Consider the following 22,500-nt stretch of genomic DNA (forward strand, 5'->3'; position numbering starts at 1 on the left):
AAGATATTCTTTATTTGGTCAAAATACAGCTTATGCATTCTATTACTATTTTTTGTATCCTAATAAATTTATTTTCGAGTCATAAAGGAGTAATTTCTTCTTTTCTGTTGATTTATGTACAACTTTCCTTGAAGACGAGGGGGCAGACTCAGCAACCTTTACTGGTTTTTCAGCTCTATGTTCACTAATGGTTGGTGTATATGATACTGTAGAATCTATGCTTGGATGGGCTATCTTAATAGAAACATCTATGGTTTCTGCATTATTAGTAACATTCATCCCAAATTCACTTGCTTTTGTGACATCAAGAACATCTACACAATGTGATCCTTCATATCCTCGCTTTCGTGGTTCTCTCTTTCTCTTTGCACAAGTATCATGATGGAATTTATTTTTCTGTTTATGACTGAGCACTGATCCAGGATCAAACTTATCTTTAGTTAATGCTGCTATAGTTTTTCTTCGGTCCTGAAGTTTTTCCCTAGTGTCTTTCACTGACTCTAATTCAGGTCCATAACAAACATGCAATACTGACCCATAAAATGATTTACCATCTAACTGAACTTTACCAAATCGTGCACTTTTGATATGCATATACTTCACGAGAAATACTTCAGTATATTCTTCTGATGGATAGTCTGTAAGATGAGAGACGAAATCTACATTACCATATTTTGAACAAGTTCTTTCTAATTCAGCCTGTAACCCAATTGCAGGAACACCATTCACAATTAAATACTTTGATTCATCATTTACTGTATACACTTTCACAGCAGTCAATTTCTTCCCTTGGCGATATTTGGGACGTGTTTGACATAGTTCTTCTCGATCATGGTGAGGCCTCTTTCCTACATTTTTGATGTGGTCCATCTTGATTTATATAATCATCTGTAATCAGAAAAAAGCTTATTAACCATTTCCATGATGTGTGGCACTTTTCCTTTTATTCTAGCTGCTATCAGATTTTTTATTTTTTGGGGGAAGGCGGGCTTTCATGGACTTGGAGGTGTATGATAAGGTTGACAGAGCTTTGTGGAATGTGTTCCAATTGTAGGGACTGATGATGGGTACCTGCATGAAGTGGTCCTGCAATAAGAACATTAGAAAGTCATTTTGCTGTCCATCTTCATACTCCGTGAACGTCTTCACGTCCATTCACTGCTGCAGCCTTGAGGAACTGACATTGGGTCTTTGGATTCAGCATTCACCATTGATCCCTTGACCTATACTTGGATCAGGAAAGCACTAAGTTCAGTAGCAGCCAGCACAACTGAGCAGCCCTTTTTAGAATCCACCTGCCTGCTCTCCCCACATGGGGGGGCACAATTGAAAAGGTGCCCCCAAATATTGTACATCCTACTCTCATCTAGTTGAGAAACTGTTCCTGCAAGATCACCTCCTCTGTAGCCGCAACATCACAATGCAAACAACAAAGGAAGAGAGAGAGTAGCAGCTTTCTCAGGCTCAACATCAACAGCGCCCTCTAACCCCACTCTGTAATACCTCCCTATCAACAGGGCAATGAGGCCGGTCTCCACACCCAAAACCAAACTCACTGACATTGATCCATCTTCTCCAACAAGGGAAGTAACAGCCATTGCTATCATACCAGAATGTCCAATGAGCCAGACCCCCTGATATCCACCCTTCTGAATCCTCTCTCCCACGAAAGGACAGAGTCCACTTGGCCAGACTGCGGTGCGGCCACCACCCAGCACTTCTAAGCTACCAGAAGAGGCTGGATGACCGCATTATGAACAGCTGCCCAGGATGTAACACTTCACCCCATACCATACAACACATAATGGAAGACTGCATTATACACAATCATGCACGCAAACAACACAACATACACTCTATAAAGGATTTGTGGGAAAACCCAGTTTCGGCTGTAGCATTCCTTGGGGAGACGGGACTGCTCGGACAGACAGTCTAGGGAACGACAACAACAACAACTACCACTCCAATATCACAAAAAATTTAAACCATGCATTCCCAGACCAACCTTGCTCTTCTGACCCATATTGATATGAAGTAGACACTGACCTGGACTACCCAGTATTCTTGGTCCTGGGAACTTCTAGTGAATCTTCTCTTGTTAAATTAAACCTAATAAAGAATCTCACCAAATGTGGTCCTAGTCAGACCTCTAATAATGAAACTGGAACCCAGAACCCAAAACCCAATATAACAAACTCCAGTCCCCAAATTCAAACTCACAACGACCAACCTAACAGAGTGGTCACAAGTCAAGAACAAAGTGTACTAGCATAATAATGTGAGCTAAGATGAAAAAGAAACAAATAGGAGAGATAGGAATGGGATGGAAGGAGTAGGTGCATACCTTGGCTGGCTACCTCCCTTATATGGGTGAAGAAGCCTTTTGGTATATAGATAGATGCTTATGTTCAAGTCACCACTCTACATTAAAATAGCACCAACACAGAATGAGCTTGGCAGCTGACTTATTGCTCCAGAAATACTTGATAGAAAGGACTAGTTAAACTGGGACAGGAGAAGCACAAGAGGACATGGAAAGAAAATTAAAAAACATAGCTACAGAAGAGATCTGAAGAAAAACAGTTTTCCACATAGAGTGGTAGACACTTGCAACAAACTGGACAAGGAAATAGTGTGCACAAAAACCATTCATGAGTTTAAAAGCAAACTAGACACTGCGAGGTACAAAGGCGGGACACCACAAGCGCAGCTCCCCTTCCCGCGAAATACAACTGGGTAAACATATAACCAATTGCACAGAAGACACAGAGCAACTTACATTACACTGCCCTATATTCCCCCCTCCCACAGAATCATAAAATATCTTCAAGTGGTTTTGGGCTGAACCAGTGACCGTGGCTGAGTTTTTGGGGGGGCTGCAGGTCTCCTTCAAGAAACAAATGGGCCAACAGATCAATGGACTGATACACCTAATATACACAGGTGGAAAAAGGAGCTGGCAGATAGGGATGAAAAAAAAATACTGTTATGGTTTGGGCATATGGAAAGAATGACTGAAGTAGAGCAAACTGAAAGTATGACAATGGTGGATGGAGTGAACTTGGCTGGGACAGTGATGGCCCTCCATAAAAAATGAGCTTAGATTTTTTTTTTTTCTAAGTGGGAAATAAATAGGTGTGGATGGGTGCATACCTTGGCTGCCTACCTCCCTTGTGAGGGGGAAGAAATCTTCTGGTATATAGACAATTTACAGGGTACCATCTCTATCACTCAAACTTGGTTTTATGTTGTTTTTCATTTGACTATTTCTTCTTTTAAAGAGTTGATGCATCTGTATGGAAAGGTAAATTTCTTTATATAATTCAGTTTTATATCAATCTTTTTATTTGACTATTTCCTCTTTTAAGTTATTCCATAAATTTGGATTTTCAGTGGGGATGACGAAAGTAGACTATCTAATATCAGCATTTGTAAGGCAGAAGTAGTCAAACAGATTGAGAGACTTAACCTACAAAATCCCCGAGTCCAGGTGAATTTTTTCCGAGAGTGCTTAAAGAGCGTAAATTTGAAATCTGCATCCAGTTAACAGAAATATCTAACAAGTTTGTACTGGTTTTGTGCCTATTGCTTGGGGGCAGGCAAACACCATTCCTGTTTTCAAAAGGGAGATAAATCATCTATAGGAAACTACAGGCCAATCAGTTGTCATCAGTTATAGGTAAAATGCTTGAATCAATAATAGTTAATAGATCACACCGACAGACATAATTTGAGTCGTGACTCACAGCATGGTTTCTCCAAGGGTAAGTCATGTGTGACTAATCTTCTATCCTTGTATATAAGGCGTTAGATAACAAAGGATTACAAAGGTGGAGCATGCCAACAGGAGACCTTTTGGTCCATATCTAGGTCGGATGAAAAAAAAAATAATAATAATAATTATGAAAATAATAAATAAAAACTATAATAATGTAAATAACAAATAAAATACATAAATAAATGCATAGGTATAGTTAAATAATAAACAAACAGGTAAATAGTAAATAATAATAAATTGACATATAACTAATAAATGAAAATCAAACAGACAAATGATAACAAAACAAAAACAAATACTATAAAATAAATTATAATCATTACAGCATCTTGCTTAGGTGTTTATCTAAATGATTCTTAAAGCTTCGAATTGAACTACATTGCACTACCTGTGCAGGAAGTTTATTCCATTCATTAACTACACGGTTGGCAAAGTTGTTTCTACCTACTTCCAAATTGAATCTATTTCCGGACAGTTTGAGACCATTGTTTCTTGTCTGATTAAATGAAGCAGCCTTGCTGTGGATGTGCTGTGTCTTGCTACATTGCTTCTGACCCAGGACAGTGGGCGAGATACAAGCATGACCTGTCATCCAGGAGGAGCCAAGAAAAGAGGAGGGAAGGGTGGTTAATGGTAGTGGAGTATGCAGAGTTGAAATGGGTGGGAGTGTTTGACTTTGGTTACCTCCTTTGTAAGGGGGAAAAAGCCATTGGTATATGTATGTATAAGTAGTTTCAACAACTGATTTTTTTTCTTACCTCAAGTAGTATAAAATATATTTACAGCAGTGTATAGATCTCAAAATACTTGTTAGGAATACTGATTTTCCTACGTTAATGGACAAAATGTCCATTCAAAAAAGTTAAATTACAGTTGAAATCCATTAACTCCAAAATATGTCACATGGCATTAAATTAAATCAAGATCTGAATGTATATCACCCTACCTACTCCCACAGGAGACTCAAACTTTTAACATCCAGACACAATTTATTTGTTATAGAAATGTAAATAATGTTATATAATAACAGTTCAAGTTCCAATACATCTAAGTTCTGCAAAATTTATCAAAACAGCTCATATGCAAAAAATTGACAAATATCAACCACTACACAATTTCATATATATATATATATATGTATATATATATATGTATATATATATCTGAAGTGAATTGCAAGTGACAGCACATATCATGACACTTTCCGACAGTCACCCTGGGATTCCAGCCCTGGGACGACTGTCAGAAATTATTTGTAACATCATGTATGTATATATATATATATATATATATATATATATATATATATATATATATATATATATACATACATACATATATATCTGAAGTTCATTAGACTCCATCAAACAATACATGTATGATAAGGAAACAAGTTTTGTTAGCTCCAGTTTGTTCTTACCACATGATTTGGACAACACTTTTTTCAGGTACTTGTTATTTCAGAGAAAGTCCTATCCTCTTACACCTAAATACAAGAACTTCTGCATCTAGAAAATCACTGTTCCAAAACAGTTACCTAGGAGCCATGGGTCTCCTCAAAAAAGAGATTTGCAGAAATAGATTGGTTGACTTCATTATATGTCAACTTCCCTTCTCATTCACTTAAAATAATTTATAGACAAGAAAAGCACTTTGGATCATGTCATTTCTTCGTTCATTTTGTACAACTATTATCCATTTATTCCTATCTTTTGCACTCGCTTCCTCGCCCTACTGAAATTCATCTTGCATTCAATACTCCTTTCACCCCATCCATCCATACATACATTCACCAAAGGCTTATTCCCCCTTACAAGGTAGGTATTGCCATCCATCTACCAAATTTTTGGTATTTCTTTAAAGTTCACTTCATCCACTTATATACAATTATATATATAGTACATACATATGCCAATGACTGTTTCCCTCTTACAAGAGAGTCAGCCAAAAAACAAGGGCATAAATTCCACTCCTACCCATCCCATCCCCACATACTCCACTCCCATTCACCCCCCAAATCCCTCCCTCTTATTTTGGCTCCTCCTGAATGAGGGGGTGACCAAGGATGAGATGGATGGATGGAGTAAAAGGGGCATTGGGAAAGAGGAGGAATGTCTGCTGAGGAAGGGAGAAGACAGAAGATAGGGGTGAGTGGAGAATGGTTGTGTATGAGTGATGCTGTGATGCATGGAAGGGTGCAGGTGAGGGATGGGGGGTGAGGGAGCATGTGTGAATGATATTTTGACATAGCCCAAAGGGAAATACAGTTTATACATATATACATACATACACCAAAATTACATAATGTTTTCCTAAAATCGTTCTGGAGTTTCCATAACATATATCTTCTTTGACAGATTGAGCTTTGGAAGCAAAAAGTTTCTCATGATAGAATCAATCTCTTCGATTGCTATCTGGGCATGAAGCCGAACAACATCATCTGGATCTTGTGCATTAACTAAGCGAAGTTCACGGTACAGGTCACGCAGCACTTCTCGCAGAACCCGAAAAGCATCTTCCCCTAGGCCACGTAAAATATTAGTAACAACCAGGATGGAAGCACGTCGTACTTCTGGAGCTTTATCGTGTTTAACAATTGCACTCAAGATGCTGAAGACTTCAAAAACAATGGATCCAAGACTAAAGCGAAGAAGTTTACAAACTTCTCCCAAATTGGAAAGGCTGGATGCCCGAACCAATGGCTCAGGATCTCGAGCACCTTGTAGTAATGTATTAATGAAGATTCCCTTATATTTGGGCAGTAATGTGTTAAGCCTTCGTGTTGCCTGCGTGAGTGCTTCTGTTATTTTCATTCTATCTTCTGTACTCCGCTTCCCATCTGTAAGCTCTTTGGTAATAAGTGGTATGATCTTATCTGGGAAAACATCACAGAGAACTGCAAGACCCTGCACAGCATTGAGGTACAAATAGGAGTCTTCATCCTGTAAATTATGTTCAAAGATGGCAAGTATCTCATCCTTATTCTTCAAGGCCTCTTTATCCTTCTTCTCGATAAGTTTCCCAAGGCTTAGAAGTCCATGACCACGAGTAGGTAATAAAGGACTACAAATATCATCAAGTGCTTCTTGATAAGCAGATTTATGTTCCAGTTTCTCCTTCTTGACATCCTTCATATCTAATCCATCTATTAATTCTTTTTTATCTTTGTTAGTCTCTGACTTTCTACTTTCTTTTTCAACACCAATACTGACCTCCTGCACAAGGGTATCTGATTTTGATTTTGCCATCTTTTCTTTATTTTCAAATTTACCTGATTTCATCTCCCTAATCTTTTCCTTGAAATCTACTAGTTCCTCATAAACCTCTTTCTTCTTAGATGCTTCGTCCTTTGACAAGCTCTTACTTACGCCATGTGTTAGGATCATATTACGCAATTGCTCTGTAAATAACAAAACTGCCTTATCATCAATACTCTTCTCCACTAATTCTAATGAAGGAAGTAATTTCTTCAAAGCCTGCCATTCACTACTCTCAATCTTCTTAGTAATGACACGTTCATTGACATAGCAATGTACAAGCATTACAGAATTCATAATGAGGGCCTTCTGTGTTTTGGCAAAGGACTCGTCTTCACAACACTGTTCGCAGGTTTTAAGAAGACGTTCAACTAATGTAAGGGCAACATCAAAGTCATGGAAAATGGCACTTGTTAAACCTTCCTGATCCATTAACTGTGTTAAAAGTAATGTGACCAAATTCACTTTCCTCATACCTTCAATCTGTTGTAGGATTTCATCTTCTTCTGTTAAAAGCCAAGTCTCTGGTTTTTCCTTTTCATTCAGCACTGTAAAATCAAGGTATTGGGGCAACTGAGTGTAAAACCCAACAACCACTTCCTTAATCTTTAGTGAATCTAATAGGTGGGTAATACAAGAAATGAGCTGCTCGTGCAAATCAAAATCATCCATCTTAACCTTAGTCTCAACCCTCCGTACTTCTATTCCACCCTGAGAATCTACCATAATCCCAAAGTTTGGGTTTACCCTTGGCATTGTTTCTGAGGTTTCTAAAGTAGAAAGGACCAGTAATGTTCTGACAGCTTCCTTTGACTCTTGCTGAGTTAAGTATCTGACAAGTATTTGCTGGGCAATTTTTCGGACATGTGTTGTAGGGAGCTGTGCAACAGCACATATGGGTTCTAGAACATTTGTAAAATGTGTGGCAAGGGAAGATGTGGGAACAGTGGATGTTATAAATAACCTGTGCAGCAACTCCATACGCTCTGTCAGGTTAGTTCCGTCAACGATACTTGAATCATCTGAATGAGTTATAGTTATCAATGGCTCAAGCAAATGTTTCATAATATGCTGGTGAGTAAGAGTGTAGGACCGCTGAGACAGTTGAATGATAATACTCCCCAGAACTCGCATCACTTCAGGTTTTATATTTTTGTGACAAATTAATTCTACAACCTGAGGACCGAGGCAACCAAAGAATTCATCAATATTCTTAGTTTCTGCTCGAGCCACAGTACTTGCCACTGCCTCGCACTTCTGCCAGTCATGGGAATCTACTATTTCAAGTCCTGCACGAACAACTGCACTGACACCACCTTGACACATCAGGTATCGGCGTGTAAGAAAGGAATCACACACTTTTCTAAGCCAGCCTTTCTGTTCTCTTCCACACATTCCTTTAAGCAGTAGTAAGTGTTTGACAGCATGGCTTGGGTCTACAGCCTTCAGGAGTTCTTGCAACTCTTCCCTGAATAGTTGAGTTCCTGTTGGCTCTTTCTTTACAAAAGGTGCATAAAAGCAAAGCTGCAAAAGCCCACTAAGTACCTCACCAAGATAAACTGCACGAATTTTGGTTCCAATTTGTTCATGCTTGAAAATTTCCACCAATGCCTTCATGCTGGCTGCTAAGAGTTTGTATTTATTATCCTCATTCTTCACAACTACAAGATCTGGTCCTGTGACAAACTTATTGCGAGCAAGAGTAACTTTGATATAACGCCCTGTCTCAACGTCAACACAAGGTAAAACAAGATGATAGAAAATATGCTGAGTAATTCTCTCTATTATCTTGTGGTGCTGAAGGCTAAGTAGGTCAACTGGAACTGAAGGAATGTCTCTTCTTAAATTCTTCTTCCCATCTTCAGTACTAGGAGAGTCTGCTTTTACTTCTGCTGCTAATCGTAAGTTATCAAGTACAATTTGAGTTTCCTGCAGTAAACTTAAAGCAAAGCATGCACATTTTAATCTTGGATCAGCTTCTGATTTCTGATCTAAATGCCCAAGTAACTGTGCCTGCCTTTCTTCAACAGATTTCTTTGTTTCTGCTGAAACACTAGACTCTAATATCAACTTTGCTGCATTTTCTGCTGCTTCTACATCCTGTATTCTAGTCTTTTCACCAGCTCCTGTTTCAGCAATTTTATTAAAAGCATCAAATATTACAGACAACATGATGGTACACCAGTTGAACTCTCTATTTGAGTAATATAATTTAAAGTGCCTGGAACTTAATCAGTTATAGATTTCACTTTCTTCATAAGTTCTTTGATAAAGATAAGATTAAGACTGCTTTGTCTAATATACTTTACACCATATGAAAAAGAGAACATTCTGTCAATTACATACACCACTATTTACTTCTCACAAAATAACTCAAACACTACACAAATATGAATTCACTAATATTAGTAGGTAATGAAAAGAAAGAGCAAGTTATCATAATACATTTGGCAATCCTTGAGCTTGAGGTGAATTCCTGAGTAGAGCAATTACAGGATTCCCATCCACTTCTACAGCAAATCCTGGGCTTTTATGGTGTAATGGCTTGCCAAATTCTAATGGTAGCCACAATGGTTATGCTTTAGCATATTCTCAAAGACAGTAGAGTTCTTCCCTGTTGTAGCTCTCCTGCAAAATAACCAAGTCTTAGCAAGTGTTGTAAAGGGGATTCAAAATGTTACTTAACATTAGATTTTTTTTATGTGGTTGAGAAAATGGCAATCACCAGCCAAAATGAGGCTGAGGTATACAATTCCACACATCAGGACCTCAATGGCATTCAACTACACAGCAAAATTTTTACATTATTAACTTAAGAGTTAAGATCGATCAGTCAATCAACCCACTGCCATTGGTTTCTCTTGCAGAAGACACATAGCCTACAGGACATTAGCAACATGTCAGGACCAATCACTTGGAGAAGAGATATTGTATTGCTGTTTAAAGATTATTAGTGTAGCTCATTGTAGTACGAGGAGTTCCACATTTTCTCTGTGGTGGTTGCATATGGAGCGTTTGTATTTGTAGAAATTAAGTATTCAGATATATATTTTTTTGAAGATCCATATGCAATGTGTATGATGCATCATTTTGTAAATTACAATACATTAATGTAATATACATTTTTCTTGGAAGTCAATACCAGAAAAAGTGGCTAAACAAACAAAATCACAATGACTGCTTGAGATGCCATCTTTGTTTTGATGGATGAAGAGGTTAAAGAAATTGAAAAATTAAAAAATCATAAATCTATCTAACCTAACATACCTAACCTGCATTTAGTAATGTGGTACCTGTAATTCTAGAGGTCATCAGGGTTGTCACCGTTTTGGCATTTGATCAGACTGCAGGGTGTAGAGGAGTTTCACAGCTTAAAGAAAAGCATGAAGCTCAGCACTGTACTACTGTTTTAAAAATATGTAGCATGGTGACAACTTGGAGTGGTAGAACATCCAGTACACAATGTCAAAACATCTCAAACCTAACGTTGTAGCTCCATTTGGTAGTATATTTGCTTTAAGCAATTTTTTTTTTTATTGATTTCCACCAAGAAAAAGTATGCAAATACCTCAAATTCTAAAGATCGTCTGGGTCATCATCACGGATGCTGACAGCCTGATTACTATAGTATCTCAGGGAATTAACAATGGCAGAACCTAGTGTTCTCTCATAGAGTCCAAGGAAGCCTTATTGTCTTCGTAACTGCTTATTAATGTCACCTGGATTAGAGAACACCCAATCCACAACATGAAAGCCATCATCTGATAGTGACTAGACTGGCATGGCATCTGGACCATAACCTAGCAGTTTTGTTTGTTAGCAAGTTTTTTTTTTTTTCATTTTCGCCAAGAAAATCGCATATTACATTCATGTATTATATTTCACAAAATTAATATTTAATTTTCTAATGCTATATCATGTAGGTGTGCACAACTAAAATAATACCGAGAAAAATATGCTTCCTTTACTATACTAATAAAGTTTGGGCACCATTAGGGGTAGGACTCAAAAATCATTGGATTTCCTAATTGAAATAAAAAAAGGCATCTATTGGGGGTGGTCTACCCTACTGAGGAAGGCGTAAACATCCATTGAGCTGACTCAGGTCTAACCTATTTGAACCCCTAGTTGTATTGTGTTGGTTTTTGTTCTTTTAAGTCAGCCTCAAGATTTCATAAGTCTTCCACTTGATCAACAACGTATTGTCAGTATCCAAGGTTTCAAGGAAAAAATCAAGATGTTCCTGTAGAGATCTCAGAGACCAGACTGATACTAGCCCGGAAACCTTCCAAGAGAAAGATGGACCAATGGCTGGATGGGCTACCAGACCATCCACCGATACCAGGCTATCCCTACAGCCACCACAACACCCTGCCAGAAGCAATACAGAACCAAGAGAGAGAGAAGATAGTAGGACCAATTCACAATTGGAATGTGTTGAAGCAGACTTCAGCCGTGTCATTAACAGACAAAATTACCGAAAGTTACTGTTGTCTGAATGTTACAGTATGCTCGGTGGACAGCTTCAAACATGCACTGGACAGGTTCCTGCGGAAGGTGCCAGACGAGCCTCCAGTGCCAGGCTACACTGCCATAAGTAGGTTCTCTCAAGGGACACTACCAGACCAACTGACCCTCGCAAGGAAGGACAACAGGACTGGCAGCAGCGGTAGTCCACTACGGCTGTGAGGATCGACCTCAGAACTTCACTAAGTATGGAAGACCTCACCATCAAAGAATACAAATTATAAAGTTGAAGTATATTTTTATTGATGTGAGGGTCCTGCAGAGCACCATTGGTGGAGTGTGACCAGATAAATCATAAAGAACTACAAGTAGCAAGTAATATAATCATTACATATGATAGTACCACCGTACATGATAATAATGTAATGTACAGTGGATAGATAGACTTTATTTGGCAAAGAATCAATATACATGAAGTGCAGATAATGACAAGAGCACATATTTCGAAATAATAATTGCAAATTGCCGAGGATGACACAAAAAAGCATGTACGCTTATTTCCATTGTGGACCTCAGTGGTGGTACTGGTACTATCATATGTAAATATGACTCCCAATCCAGTCTATGAAACCAGCATCATTCGGTGCTGGGGTGTGTAGGAATTATTTAACAATTTTACAATGACACTTTCTACAAACGAGTTCCTACCTACTTGGCTCAAGCTATATATGTTAAATGACTTAGCGACAAAAAATTTCAATGATTTGTCACACCAAAATAAGCTTATTTGTTTACATGAGCTCGTAATCAATTTGAGTAACCCTCTCAAAATTGAAAATATGTTAACTTACAAAGAAAATACTTTGCATGAATTTAACTTTTTGCAAATTAATTCTGTTTTGAGTGAATCATAGTGAATATTTTGAATATATATCTACGTCCAATTATTTCGTACCTGATAATGTGTCTGTGGCACAATTTTTGTTCCAGTAATAATTCATACCAAGAGGCAGCGTGGACGAGATGTGATCTTCATGCTATGAGTTATTTCAGGGTCTTATCCCATTAAAGTTATTAAAACAGTTGATTGTATGATTTACACACACGTGGGCTTCAGCAACGTACTTGTCAGACAGTTGGGACAATATAGCTAGTAGATTACTGTCTCAATGACCGAACATTTTGGAAGAAATACATTCATATATTCTATGATACCTTAATTATTACTGTATAAGCTGTGGTAAATTTATTTTGAATATTTATCATAATTAACCATAACGAATTTAGTTTTCTTTAGTGACAATTATATGTTTTTTTTTATATATATACTATTTTCGAGCTCCCTGAGGTAGGGTGCGGTAACAAGTAAACAAAATCAGCAGAACAAGCACGGACGGATGTCGGTAGGGATTGTTGCCTATGGAATTGCGTATTGTACTTCATATTCACTGAATCTTTGACACCGTGTCACTGCTGTCAACGTATGGCGGAGGTACACCAGTTGCATATGAGAAAGTTCCGGTTTCGTCCTTCGGCTTCTTCAAGGGATCAGAATTGCTTAGAGGTTGCAATCCCTGAGGTATGATAATGTACCTATTCATTGGAATGTCTACACTGCATGTTCGTACATTAGTACTTCCGTAGCTATATTAGATTTTATACTGTTACCTTGTTACTTCGTCAGTGCTATGAGGATAACAGTAGTTTCTTAGTAGCGGACAAAGGTGACAACCTCCTCAATGTATTAGACAAGGGTACACAGGACAGGTCTCAGCCTCAGGAGTAAGCCTAAGCCTAAGGCTCATGGATGATGGTACCCTACCATCATCCATGAGCACAACATTTTCATATTTGGTTTACCCCTTAAATTCTTGTTACATATGAAAGATCACAGTTTATTAGAAAAAAAAATTAAATAGCTTTAACAAGGGAGATACAATTTTTTTTCTATTCCAAATTTTTGGCTAGACTACCATTAAGGGAGAATTAAGGGTGGTAATTTGTAAAGATTTTGGTAAAGAAATACACAAACTCTAAACTACTGGTCTAATTTTAATGAAATTTGGAATACGTGTGGTTTATGGGTCAACAAATCATGTGGGCATGTCAAAAACATTGTGGGGCATTGCATCATACCAGATTTGCATTTTCATGGCAACAATTAAGTTGTCAATTTTAATTTAGAGATAATCATCCATAAAATCCAAACCGCTGGCCCATTGCCAATTTGGCTGATCTACTTGACCAAGTCAGTCTGCCTTCTTTTTTTTTTCTTCTTTGTTCTGACCTCCACATCTATCAAAACAAAGATGGTGTCTCAAGTAGCCAAGGGGCTTACTTAGTTTACTTAGTGAAGTTCCAAGGTCGATCCTCACAGCTGTAGTGGACTACCGCTGCTGCCAGTCCTGTTGTCCCTCCTTGCAAGGGCCAGTTGGTCTAGTATTGAGTTTGGAGAAAACCTACTGTTGGCGGTGTAGCCTAGCACTGGAGGCTCATCTGGCACCTTCCGCAGAAACCTGTCTAGTGCATGTTTGAAGCTGTCTACCGAGCATTTGGTTTTCTCTTTCACCTCTTTTGGGAGGACGTTGAAGATTTTTGGCCCCTCATGGCCTAGGCTGGTTGCTAGTAGGGTCTTAATCCTATCTGGGGCTCTTGATGGGAGAGTTTGTGTCTCACACTTACGCCCATGCCTTATACTGTGGTATGGCTTGATTGTTGAGGGCGTGGGGTCCAGAACAAGTCCCTCTAGGATTTTCCATGTGTAAATGGCCCTGTATCTTTCTCTCCTCCTTTGTTGAGAGTATAGACCTAGTGCTCCCAGGCAATCCCAATAGTTGATATCATGCATCCCTTTGATATGCCTGGTGTAGTTCCTTTGAACAGCTTCAAGCATCTGGATGTCTCCGCGTTTGTGTGGCAACCAGAGTTGGCTACAATAGTTCAGGATTGGTTGAATAAGCACCTTCCAGAGGGTAAGCATCACTTGAACCTCTCTTGAGGAGAAAGTTCTTAGTACCCAGCTGGCCATCCCTCTTGCTGTTTTCACTGACTGCATGATGTGGTGCTGGAAAGTGGCATCATCACTTAAGTGAATGCCCAGGCTTTTTACATGGGCTTTGGGTGTGATTTTCATACCTCTTTCTGTGTGCAGTTCAGTGTTGTCTTTAATGCCTTGGTTTGTGCCATATCTCAAGACCTCAAACTTCTCTTCGTTGAATTGCATGTTGCTGTTGTTGGGCCATGCATAAAATGAGTTGAGGTCGTCTTGTAGATGTTGCACGTCCCCACTTTCCCGCACTGCACGGCTGATGTGGGTATTGTCGACAAAAGACAGGAGGGTTGAAACCACACTCCTATTTATGTCATTCATATGGATTAGGAATAGGAGGGGGCCAAGTACAGATCCTTGTGGTACTCCGCTTATTACCTTGGATTCAATGGACTTCACACCATCAACGGCGACTGTTTGTGTACGGTCTGTCAGAAAGTTGTGAAGCCAGACTCCTAGCTTCCCTGAGATTCCTAGATCCCTTGCCTTGTGGAGGAGGACACCGTGGTCCACCTTGTCGAAGGCTTTGGCAAAGTCTAGGAATACTGTGTCAACATTTCTCCCCTCCGACAGGTTCCGTAGTAGCCAGTCGTAGTGTGCCAGTAGGTTTAAGAGGCATGACTGACCTTTCCTGAAACCATGCTGATTCTCCTTTATGAGTTTATTCACTTCAAGGTGTGTGAACAGCTTGTCCCTTACGCATTTCTCAATTACTTTGACAATGTGGGACATGAGGGTGACGGGGCGATAGTTCTTTGGCAAAGTCCGATCTCCTCCTTTGTATATTGGGCTTATGATGGCTTGTTTTAGTAGTGCCAGGATCTCTCCTTTGTCAAGAGAGGCTAGCCACAACATATGGATTGGGACTGCCAAGACCTCGCTGCATTGTAGGAGTAGGATTGCCAGAATGCCGTCTGGTCCAGCGGCCAAGTTAATCCTGAGCTTCTTTATTGCCTTTTTGATGTCCCCTACTGTCACTTGAATGTCGGTAAGCTGGTTCAGGTTCGTAGTCACCTGGTTGAAAAAGGTTGTGGGGTCGAGGATTTCCATCTGTGTCTTTGGTATGCTGAACACACTCTTGTATTGGTGTGCCAGCATCTGGCAGGTTTCCTGTGGGTCATCTGTTATGGTTCCTTGTTCAGTCACTAGGGGCCCAATCTGTGACTTGGTTTTGAGGAATTTCTTACAGTAGCTGTAGAAGAATTTCGGATTGTGCCTTATGTTTTCTATAGCTTAGTATTCCTCCATTCTTCTCTGCTCCTTGTGTGAGTCTTTGATTTTCTGCTCTATGTCCTCTATGTTTGAGGAGATTGAGAGCCTTTGGGTCTCATTGCTACTTTTAATGAGTTTTAGGTTGAGGTTGGCATGCTTTCGCATGAGGATTTTCCTGTCGTGCGGGATGGTCTACCTGTGATCCTTTTTGTTGCTTTTTCGTGGCACATAGGCAGTACACACTTCCAGCAAAATCCTCAATAGTGTGTTGAGAATGGTGTTGGGATCAGTTTCCTGCAGTGCTAGCTTCCAGTCAATCTTCCTGAGATCCTGTTGTAACTGTTCCCAGTCTACCTTTTGACTGAAGAAGTTGAAGCTGGCAAAGGGTGTTATGTCCGGAGGAGTCAGGGATTCCTGTGGTGTCTTACTTTTGATGTAAGTTGTGTTGATATGGATTATATTGTGGTCAGAGAAGATTGTTTTCTCTGATCTGCAATTGCTGACAGACTATTCATTATTGGTAAAAAAGAGGTCCAGGATGTTGTTCCTTCTAGTCGGCTCTATTATATGCTGGTTTAGGAACAGTTTGTTGGTGGTCTCTAGAAGGAGTTTGGCTTGGGCTTGGTCTTCTAGAGTGCCCCCACAGGTTCTGCCATCAGGCCAGCATATAAAGGGGAAGTTGAAGTCACCGCACATGATGATATCTGTCATGGCATGTGAGATGGTCTCCAGCACTTCATTCAGTTTTTCCAAAGCTTTCGAGAAGCTTTCAAGACTGCACTGAGGTGGGTGGTAGCAGTTTACAATGATTAGATTTATGTTAGTTATGTGTAAGGCTGAGAGTTCTATCACCCCGTTTGAGTGGGATAATAGTGGCCTGGGTGTGGGCGGCTAGATCGTGCCTGAGGTAGACCATTGCACCACCATGGCTTCTTCCTTCTCTGTCAGCTCTAAATGGGGTGTAGTTGGTTATTCCTATCTCAGTCTTTTACGTCGGTAGCCAGGTGAGTCTCCGTTAGGGCAATGAACATTGGGTCCTCTTCTAGCGTTAGTTCCTTCAGGAAGGAGATTTTGCTTCTGTTGCTTTTAGGGTAGAGGCCCTGTGTGTTACCCATTAGGATGGACTCTAGTTGGTGTGAACGACGGGTGCCCAGGGGAATGCCGGATGGGCCTGAAGTGGTGGCCAGTTCCTGTGACTTCCTTGCATCAGGGAGGATAGTATTAAGCCTTGGGACTCTACAGCTTTGGTCAGCATGTTTGTGGTGGTCTGTAGGCCTATCGCTATCTCTAAAAAAGGTGAGCTAACGTTTGTGTGTGTGTGTTTGATGGGAAGCCTGTGGGTGTCCCTGGTGCTGCCTTGTGTCTGGTCTTTCCTGGTTTGCTCCCCAGGTTACCAGATTTTTTGTTGTTGTTGATGTTTGATTGTGCAACCTGGGTTTTTGCGTCATTTGGTTCCCACATCCCTTTGACATGCTTGAATTTGCAAGACTTGACTCGGCATATACTGTGCCGATGGGTGGCAAGCAAACCTGATGTCTTTTATGGGATTAAAGATGTCAACCTAACCTCCCCAAACCTAGATCCTCATTGATGAAGGCCACTGACAAGTTTCCCCTAGCTTTCCCTTACACAAGGCTTTCTCAACATATATATAGTGGAACAACCTCCAAGAATATAATGCAGTAAATAATCACCATATAAATTTAACAAGGGCTAAACTCATTGACGGGTCAAAATATTTGTTTAAGAGAAATGTGCTTAATTGTTTTATCATTGAGCACATATACTGTACAAAATATAGATATGATTTATGAGCATTTCATATGTTAGAATTACCCACCAGATTAAGTCAGGTAAAGTGAAGGGGGTAAGGTGATTGCACTTCTCCACATTCCTTTCCTCTGGACATGTTCCTCCCAATTGTCCCTTTTTTGTCTGTGTTCATTTCTGATATGTATTGAACCATGTTTATGTCTTGTTACTTTGTCTGATTTAGATTATATGTGTGTGTCAATATATATATATATATATATATATATATATATATATATATATATATATATATATATATATATATATATATATACACATACATATACACATACATATACATATACCGTAGGATGAGGTAATCGGGCCATCACTGGGGTAAATGGGCCATATAAAAGTTATTCAAGTATTAAAAATTATGTTACAACTGGTAAATAAAATTCTGGTAAAATGGAGGTAGGTATTTATTCAGGGCAGAAGTGAAATATTTTAAAACCAATTTCAATTAAAAAAGTGAATAACTTTTATATGGCCCATTTACTCCCAGTGATGGCCCGATTACTCGATCCTACAGTATATTAAATAAGACTTTTCTGTGCATGTAAGTGCCACTAGAAGATATATTTTATGCTGTTGCAGGTGGTGAGTGCAAGTTATGGAATGTACACATGGCCCTGTGCTCCTGTGCTGGCCCAATATATATGGTTCCACAACCAAAGTATAATTGGAAGGAATGTTCTCGAAATAGGAGCAGGCACAGCTCTTCCAGGTGTAGTCGCTGCAAAGTGTGGGGCAAATGTTGTTTTGTCTGATTCAGGACAATTACCAAAGTGCCTCAGAAACTGTCAAGCATCTTGTGAAGCAAATGGATTAGTGGGAAGGGTCCATGTTATTGGGCTAACATGGGGGCTCTTCACGCCAGAAATGTTACATTTAGGACCTGTTGATATTATTTTAGGCTCAGACTGCTTTTATGATCCAGCTGTGTTTGAAGACATCCTTGTGACTATATCCTACCTACTGGAGCACAATCCAAATGCCCAATTTTTATGTTCCTATCAAGAACGTGCTGCTGATTGGTCCATTGAACACCTCCTGCATAAGTGGAATCTTAAATGTGTAGAGATTAATTTAGCCTCTTTTGAAGCAGACACTCATAATATTGCCGACTCCAACCTTCCAGGCTCACACATAGTTCATGTGTTTCAGATTACAAGGAGCTGATTGCTTCAGCAGCTTTGAAGAAAACTGCCAGTCACAGATCAAGCTACATTACTGATGGCATCCAGAAACGCATTCAAACTGTTTGTTGGCAACCTACCATGGACTGTTGGACATCAAGAGCTGCGGCATTACTTCTCCCAGTTTGGACATGTTACCACAGTTAATGTGGTGTTCAACAAAGCCAGTGGCATGAGCCGAGGTTTTGGTTTTGTACAATTTGGCAATAGAGAAGGATACACTGCTGCCATAAACAAAACGTCCCATCTTCTTGAAGGAAACATTGTTAACATACATCCATCAACAAAATAACTTTGTTAATTTGTTAAATGAAGTTTAACAAGTAGTATAAAAAAAGTTGGATTTATGTAGTTTCAAACTTTGTGAAAAGAATTGGAAATGGATTCAGAGTTAAGCTTAATGGAAAGATTTGATAGAGCAGCAGGTCATCTACGCTCAGTTGCTGATTCTGTACCAAATGACAAACTCTTGTACCTGTATGGGCGATATAAACAAGCAACAGAAGGTCCATGCCACACTGTCAAACCAGGACTATTTGATTTCAGGGGCAAGCAGAAATGGCAGGCTTGGAAGGATTTAGGGAATTTAAGCAAAGATGATGCAATGAAGGAATATGTTGATGCCCTATTGGATATTGATCCAGATTGGGAAAGCAAAGTAAGCATTGGTGGTGGCTTAAAAACTGGATGGGTTACTGTTAGTGTTTTGCCAAACACTGATGAGTCCATAAATGAAGAGTGTAAAACTATATTTGATTTTGTGAAGGAAAATAACCTAAGCAAGATTGAAAAGGCAAGTAATGTTCATCTCAACCAACAAGATGAAGATGGGATGTCACCACTACACTGGGCAGCAGACAGAGGATCTATAGAAATGGTAACAGCCCTGTTGGATCGGAGCATTGACATAAATTGCCAAGATGAGAGTGGACAAACTGCATTACATTATGCAAGCAGCTGTGGTCATGATAAGATTGTTGCGAAGCTTTTGGAACGTGGAGCAGATCCACAAATAGCTGACAATGAAGGTCAGCTTCCAGTGCATTGTGCAGAGGAAGAGTCTGTTATTGTCTTATTTTCTTAATTTCTTTTTCTCCTTTAATATATGTAATAGGCAACATCTTGTTAATTCAGAGCTTGAATATATTCTCAAAAACAGGTTATTCAGATATCAACCACAAAGATATAACACCAATATGTTTACAGTACAGACATGGAATTATAGAAATTGTGACAGGCCAAGTAGACAGGACTAGTAATGTAATTTAGAAGGTTATGTAGTGAAGAAACATCCTTAATTTGTAGTGGTGCAGCCATAATAGAATTGCAGGGAAATGTGGAAGTCACAGTGAAGGGATGGTTTCAAATACCCCAAAGAAAAATTTGCGACTGCATTGTTCTTTCATGTAATGTATTCCACTGGTTTGGGGATTGGCCTGAATTTTGGTGCAATGGGAATTGGGTACTTCATCATGCAGTGACAATGTTCATCCTCTGCCACAGGATTAAAGGAAAAGTAAAGATGTATCAAAGCAGTGACAAAGGAAAAAGTTGAAGAAAGAAGGAATAATATTAGTTAAGGTCCTATGATAGGTGTGGATGAATTGTAGTGAATACATTTTTGCCACTTCAGAGTTCTTAATTTTATCAATAAACCAATGGATCTTTGTCATGTTTGGTAATTATTTATTTATCATTATTATTCCATTCTTATTTTGTTATTACTATTATAAATATATATTGTTTTTTCAAAATGTATATAAGCTTCCTAATAATTATTTTGTAATGTATTGTGGGAACAAAGTATAAAATAACTATATCGAGCTTTCATTCTCCTTTCAAGTACAGTATTTTGTAGTGCTTTTGTTAGCATGGGACTAATGATGGGTATCAGTTTGTGATGGTCTTGCAAGATGAACAGTGAAGCTATTTACCAAGGGTTTCTTCCCTCATATAAGGGAGGTAGCCAGTCAAGACATGCTGTTGGCTAAAGAAAACGGTGGAGCTAACCTGCCAATCCTCTTGCCTTCATCAAGTGGTGCACCTTTGAAATGCTGGTACTTTCTCCAGACTGAGCCCTGAGATAATCTGTCATCTTCATCTTTATTTTTGCACCTTTTCACACACACAGCTGACCACTGGTATATGCCATTCTCCTACTTTTAGCTGATGATACAGAAATGGTGCGACACCAGTGGAACACATATTACAATCCAAAATTTCTTTCCCTTGGTGAAACTAGGCACTGAGACAGTCTTCACAGCAGGCCAGTCTACCTTCCCATCTGTTTTTAAAGCAACCAGCACCACCCTCTCGTCCAGTGCCACTGTACCACATATGTAACATTGATATATGGTAACTTCTCCCTACTACTAATTTTAGATAATGACAAAATCCCAAACAGATACAATTAACATGAGGCTAGGTATGATTGATTAAAAACAATTGATAGGGGACTCTACAAGTGCTACTTCTTTCCTGTTTATAGCAATTGGATAAATAAACAATCCCTTGTTTCCTCAGACACATCTGTTGCAGAGCTTCAGAACCATTGCCAGCCACTATAGGACTGCTGGTTTCCAGTTAATGAAACCTACAGCAATAAATATTATATATACAGAATGTGTAAAAAAGGAGGTGTACAATGATGGTGGACTGGCTGGTGAGGTTGTTTAATGTTTAAGAGAGGGTAGGGTGCTGGAAGAGTGCCTGTATAATTCCACTTTACAAGGGAAAAGGGGACAAGTGTGAGTGTAGTAGTTTAAGAGGGATCAGTTTGTTAAATGTAGTTGGGATGGCTTATGGGAGGGTCTTGATTGAAAGGATTAGGAGGAAGGCAGAGAGTAATTGGTGTGGAGCAGTGTGGGTTTAGGAGAGGTAGGGGTATAGGTTAGATTTTTGTGGTAAGACATGTGAGAAAACTATAGGAAAAGGTAAGGATGATTTTTTAGCCTTTATGAATTTGGAAAAGGCTTATGACAGGGTAGAAAGTTACTGTGGGAGGTTTTGCAGATATATGGGGTAGTAGGAAAGCTGTTAAAAGCACTCAAGAGCTTTTATGAGAATAGTAGAGCCTGTGTTAGAATTAGAAATGGAGTGGTTTGAGGTAAAGGTGGAACTTCATCAGGGAAGTACCATGTTGCCATGGCTGTTCAATTTATATGTGGATGGGGTGATGCAAGGGTAATGGGGCGGGGATGAGAGATGGTTAAAGGAAATGGAAAAGATTGAGAGATAAGCCAGTTGTCTGCTGACAACACTGCGCCTGTGGCAGGATCAGGGGAGGGGTTAAGGAAGTTATTGATGATGTTTGGGAAGGTGTGTGAAAGAAGGAAGTTAAAGATAAATGTGGGTAAAACTGAGGTGATGAGATGTAAAAGGGGAGAGGATGGCAGCATACTGGAAGCGAGTATTATGGGAGAGAAGCTGGAGGGAGTGGGCAGCCTTAAATACTTGGGGGTGAATGCGACAGGAAAGGGAGGAGTGGTGAAATGTAGACTGAGAGAAACAAGTAAATGCTTTGGGGGATTAAAGTGTAATGAAAAAGAGACATTCAGGAATGGATGCTAAGATTGTATTAAGGGGTGATTGTACCAACAGCACTGTATGGGGCAGAAACATGGAACATAAGAGAGGACGAGTTTTTTAAATGTATTCAATATGAAATGTCTAGAGAAGTATGGTAGGGGTTACTAGACTGGATAGAGAAGTGAGAATGGGGGTAGA

The 22,500-nt window shown here is 39.4% G+C and overlaps 4 protein-coding genes across 11 annotated transcripts; 2 read left to right on the forward strand and 2 right to left on the reverse strand.

Annotated features, from left to right (window-relative positions):
- Positions 1-2: 2 nt before the first annotated feature.
- Positions 3-12,693, reverse strand: LOC143022490 (RNA-binding protein 48). The gene is made up of 2 exons (XM_076180715.1): positions 12,458-12,693; positions 3-888 (listed from the first exon to the last, which is right to left on the reverse strand). The coding sequence occupies exon 2, from the start codon at positions 868-870 to the stop codon at positions 46-48; it is 825 nt and encodes a 274-aa protein (XP_076036830.1). The 5' UTR covers positions 871-888; positions 12,458-12,693; the 3' UTR covers positions 3-45.
- Positions 3,987-13,863, reverse strand: Tango6 (transport and golgi organization 6). 8 transcript variants are annotated; one of them, XM_076180700.1, is made up of 3 exons: positions 12,211-12,438; positions 10,329-10,405; positions 3,987-9,663 (listed from the first exon to the last, which is right to left on the reverse strand). In XM_076180700.1, exon 3 carries the CDS (start codon positions 9,205-9,207, stop codon positions 6,091-6,093), a length of 3,117 nt encoding a protein of 1,038 aa, XP_076036815.1. In that variant the 5' UTR covers positions 9,208-9,663; positions 10,329-10,405; positions 12,211-12,438; the 3' UTR covers positions 3,987-6,090. The 8 variants fall into 8 exon arrangements, with proteins under 8 accessions (XP_076036815.1, XP_076036816.1, XP_076036811.1 ...); XM_076180701.1 differs by having other exon boundaries at positions 10,308-10,405; XM_076180696.1 differs by lacking the exon at positions 12,211-12,438 and adding an exon at positions 10,604-11,133.
- On the forward strand, positions 12,844-18,877 carry LOC143022502 (histone-arginine methyltransferase METTL23-like). The gene is made up of 2 exons (XM_076180728.1): positions 12,844-13,081; positions 18,173-18,877. Exons 1-2 carry the CDS (start codon positions 12,986-12,988, stop codon positions 18,755-18,757), a joined length of 681 nt encoding a protein of 226 aa, XP_076036843.1. The 5' UTR covers positions 12,844-12,985; the 3' UTR covers positions 18,758-18,877.
- Positions 18,865-20,591, forward strand: anox (acyl-CoA-binding domain-containing protein anorexia). The gene has a single exon (XM_076180721.1). It carries the CDS (start codon positions 19,154-19,156, stop codon positions 19,856-19,858), a length of 705 nt encoding a protein of 234 aa, XP_076036836.1. The 5' UTR covers positions 18,865-19,153; the 3' UTR covers positions 19,859-20,591.
- Positions 20,592-22,500: the final 1,909 nt, after the last annotated feature.

The sequence above is a fragment of the Oratosquilla oratoria genome, chromosome 3, assembly GCF_046742065.1.
Source record: "Oratosquilla oratoria isolate Oo_2021 chromosome 3, ASM4674206v1, whole genome shotgun sequence".
NCBI classification, from domain to species: domain Eukaryota; kingdom Metazoa; phylum Arthropoda; class Malacostraca; order Stomatopoda; family Squillidae; genus Oratosquilla; species Oratosquilla oratoria.

What these genes read in the sequence shown, in the direction of transcription:
- LOC143022490 (XM_076180715.1), bottom strand. Translation starts at nt 870, where the DNA reads ATGGACCACATCAAAAATGTAGGAAAGAGGCCTCACCATGATCGAGAA.
- Tango6 (XM_076180706.1), bottom strand. Translation starts at nt 9,207, where the DNA reads ATGTTGTCTGTAATATTTGATGCTTTTAATAAAATTGCTGAAACAGGA.
- anox (XM_076180721.1), top strand. Translation starts at nt 19,154, where the DNA reads ATGGATTCAGAGTTAAGCTTAATGGAAAGATTTGATAGAGCAGCAGGT.
- LOC143022502 (XM_076180728.1), top strand. Translation starts at nt 12,986, where the DNA reads ATGGCGGAGGTACACCAGTTGCATATGAGAAAGTTCCGGTTTCGTCCT. An exon ending in TAGAGGTTGCAATCCCTGAG is followed by an intron (nt 13,082 to 18,172) that starts GTATGATAATGT and finishes ATGCTGTTGCAG; the next exon opens with GTGGTGAGTGCAAGTTATGG.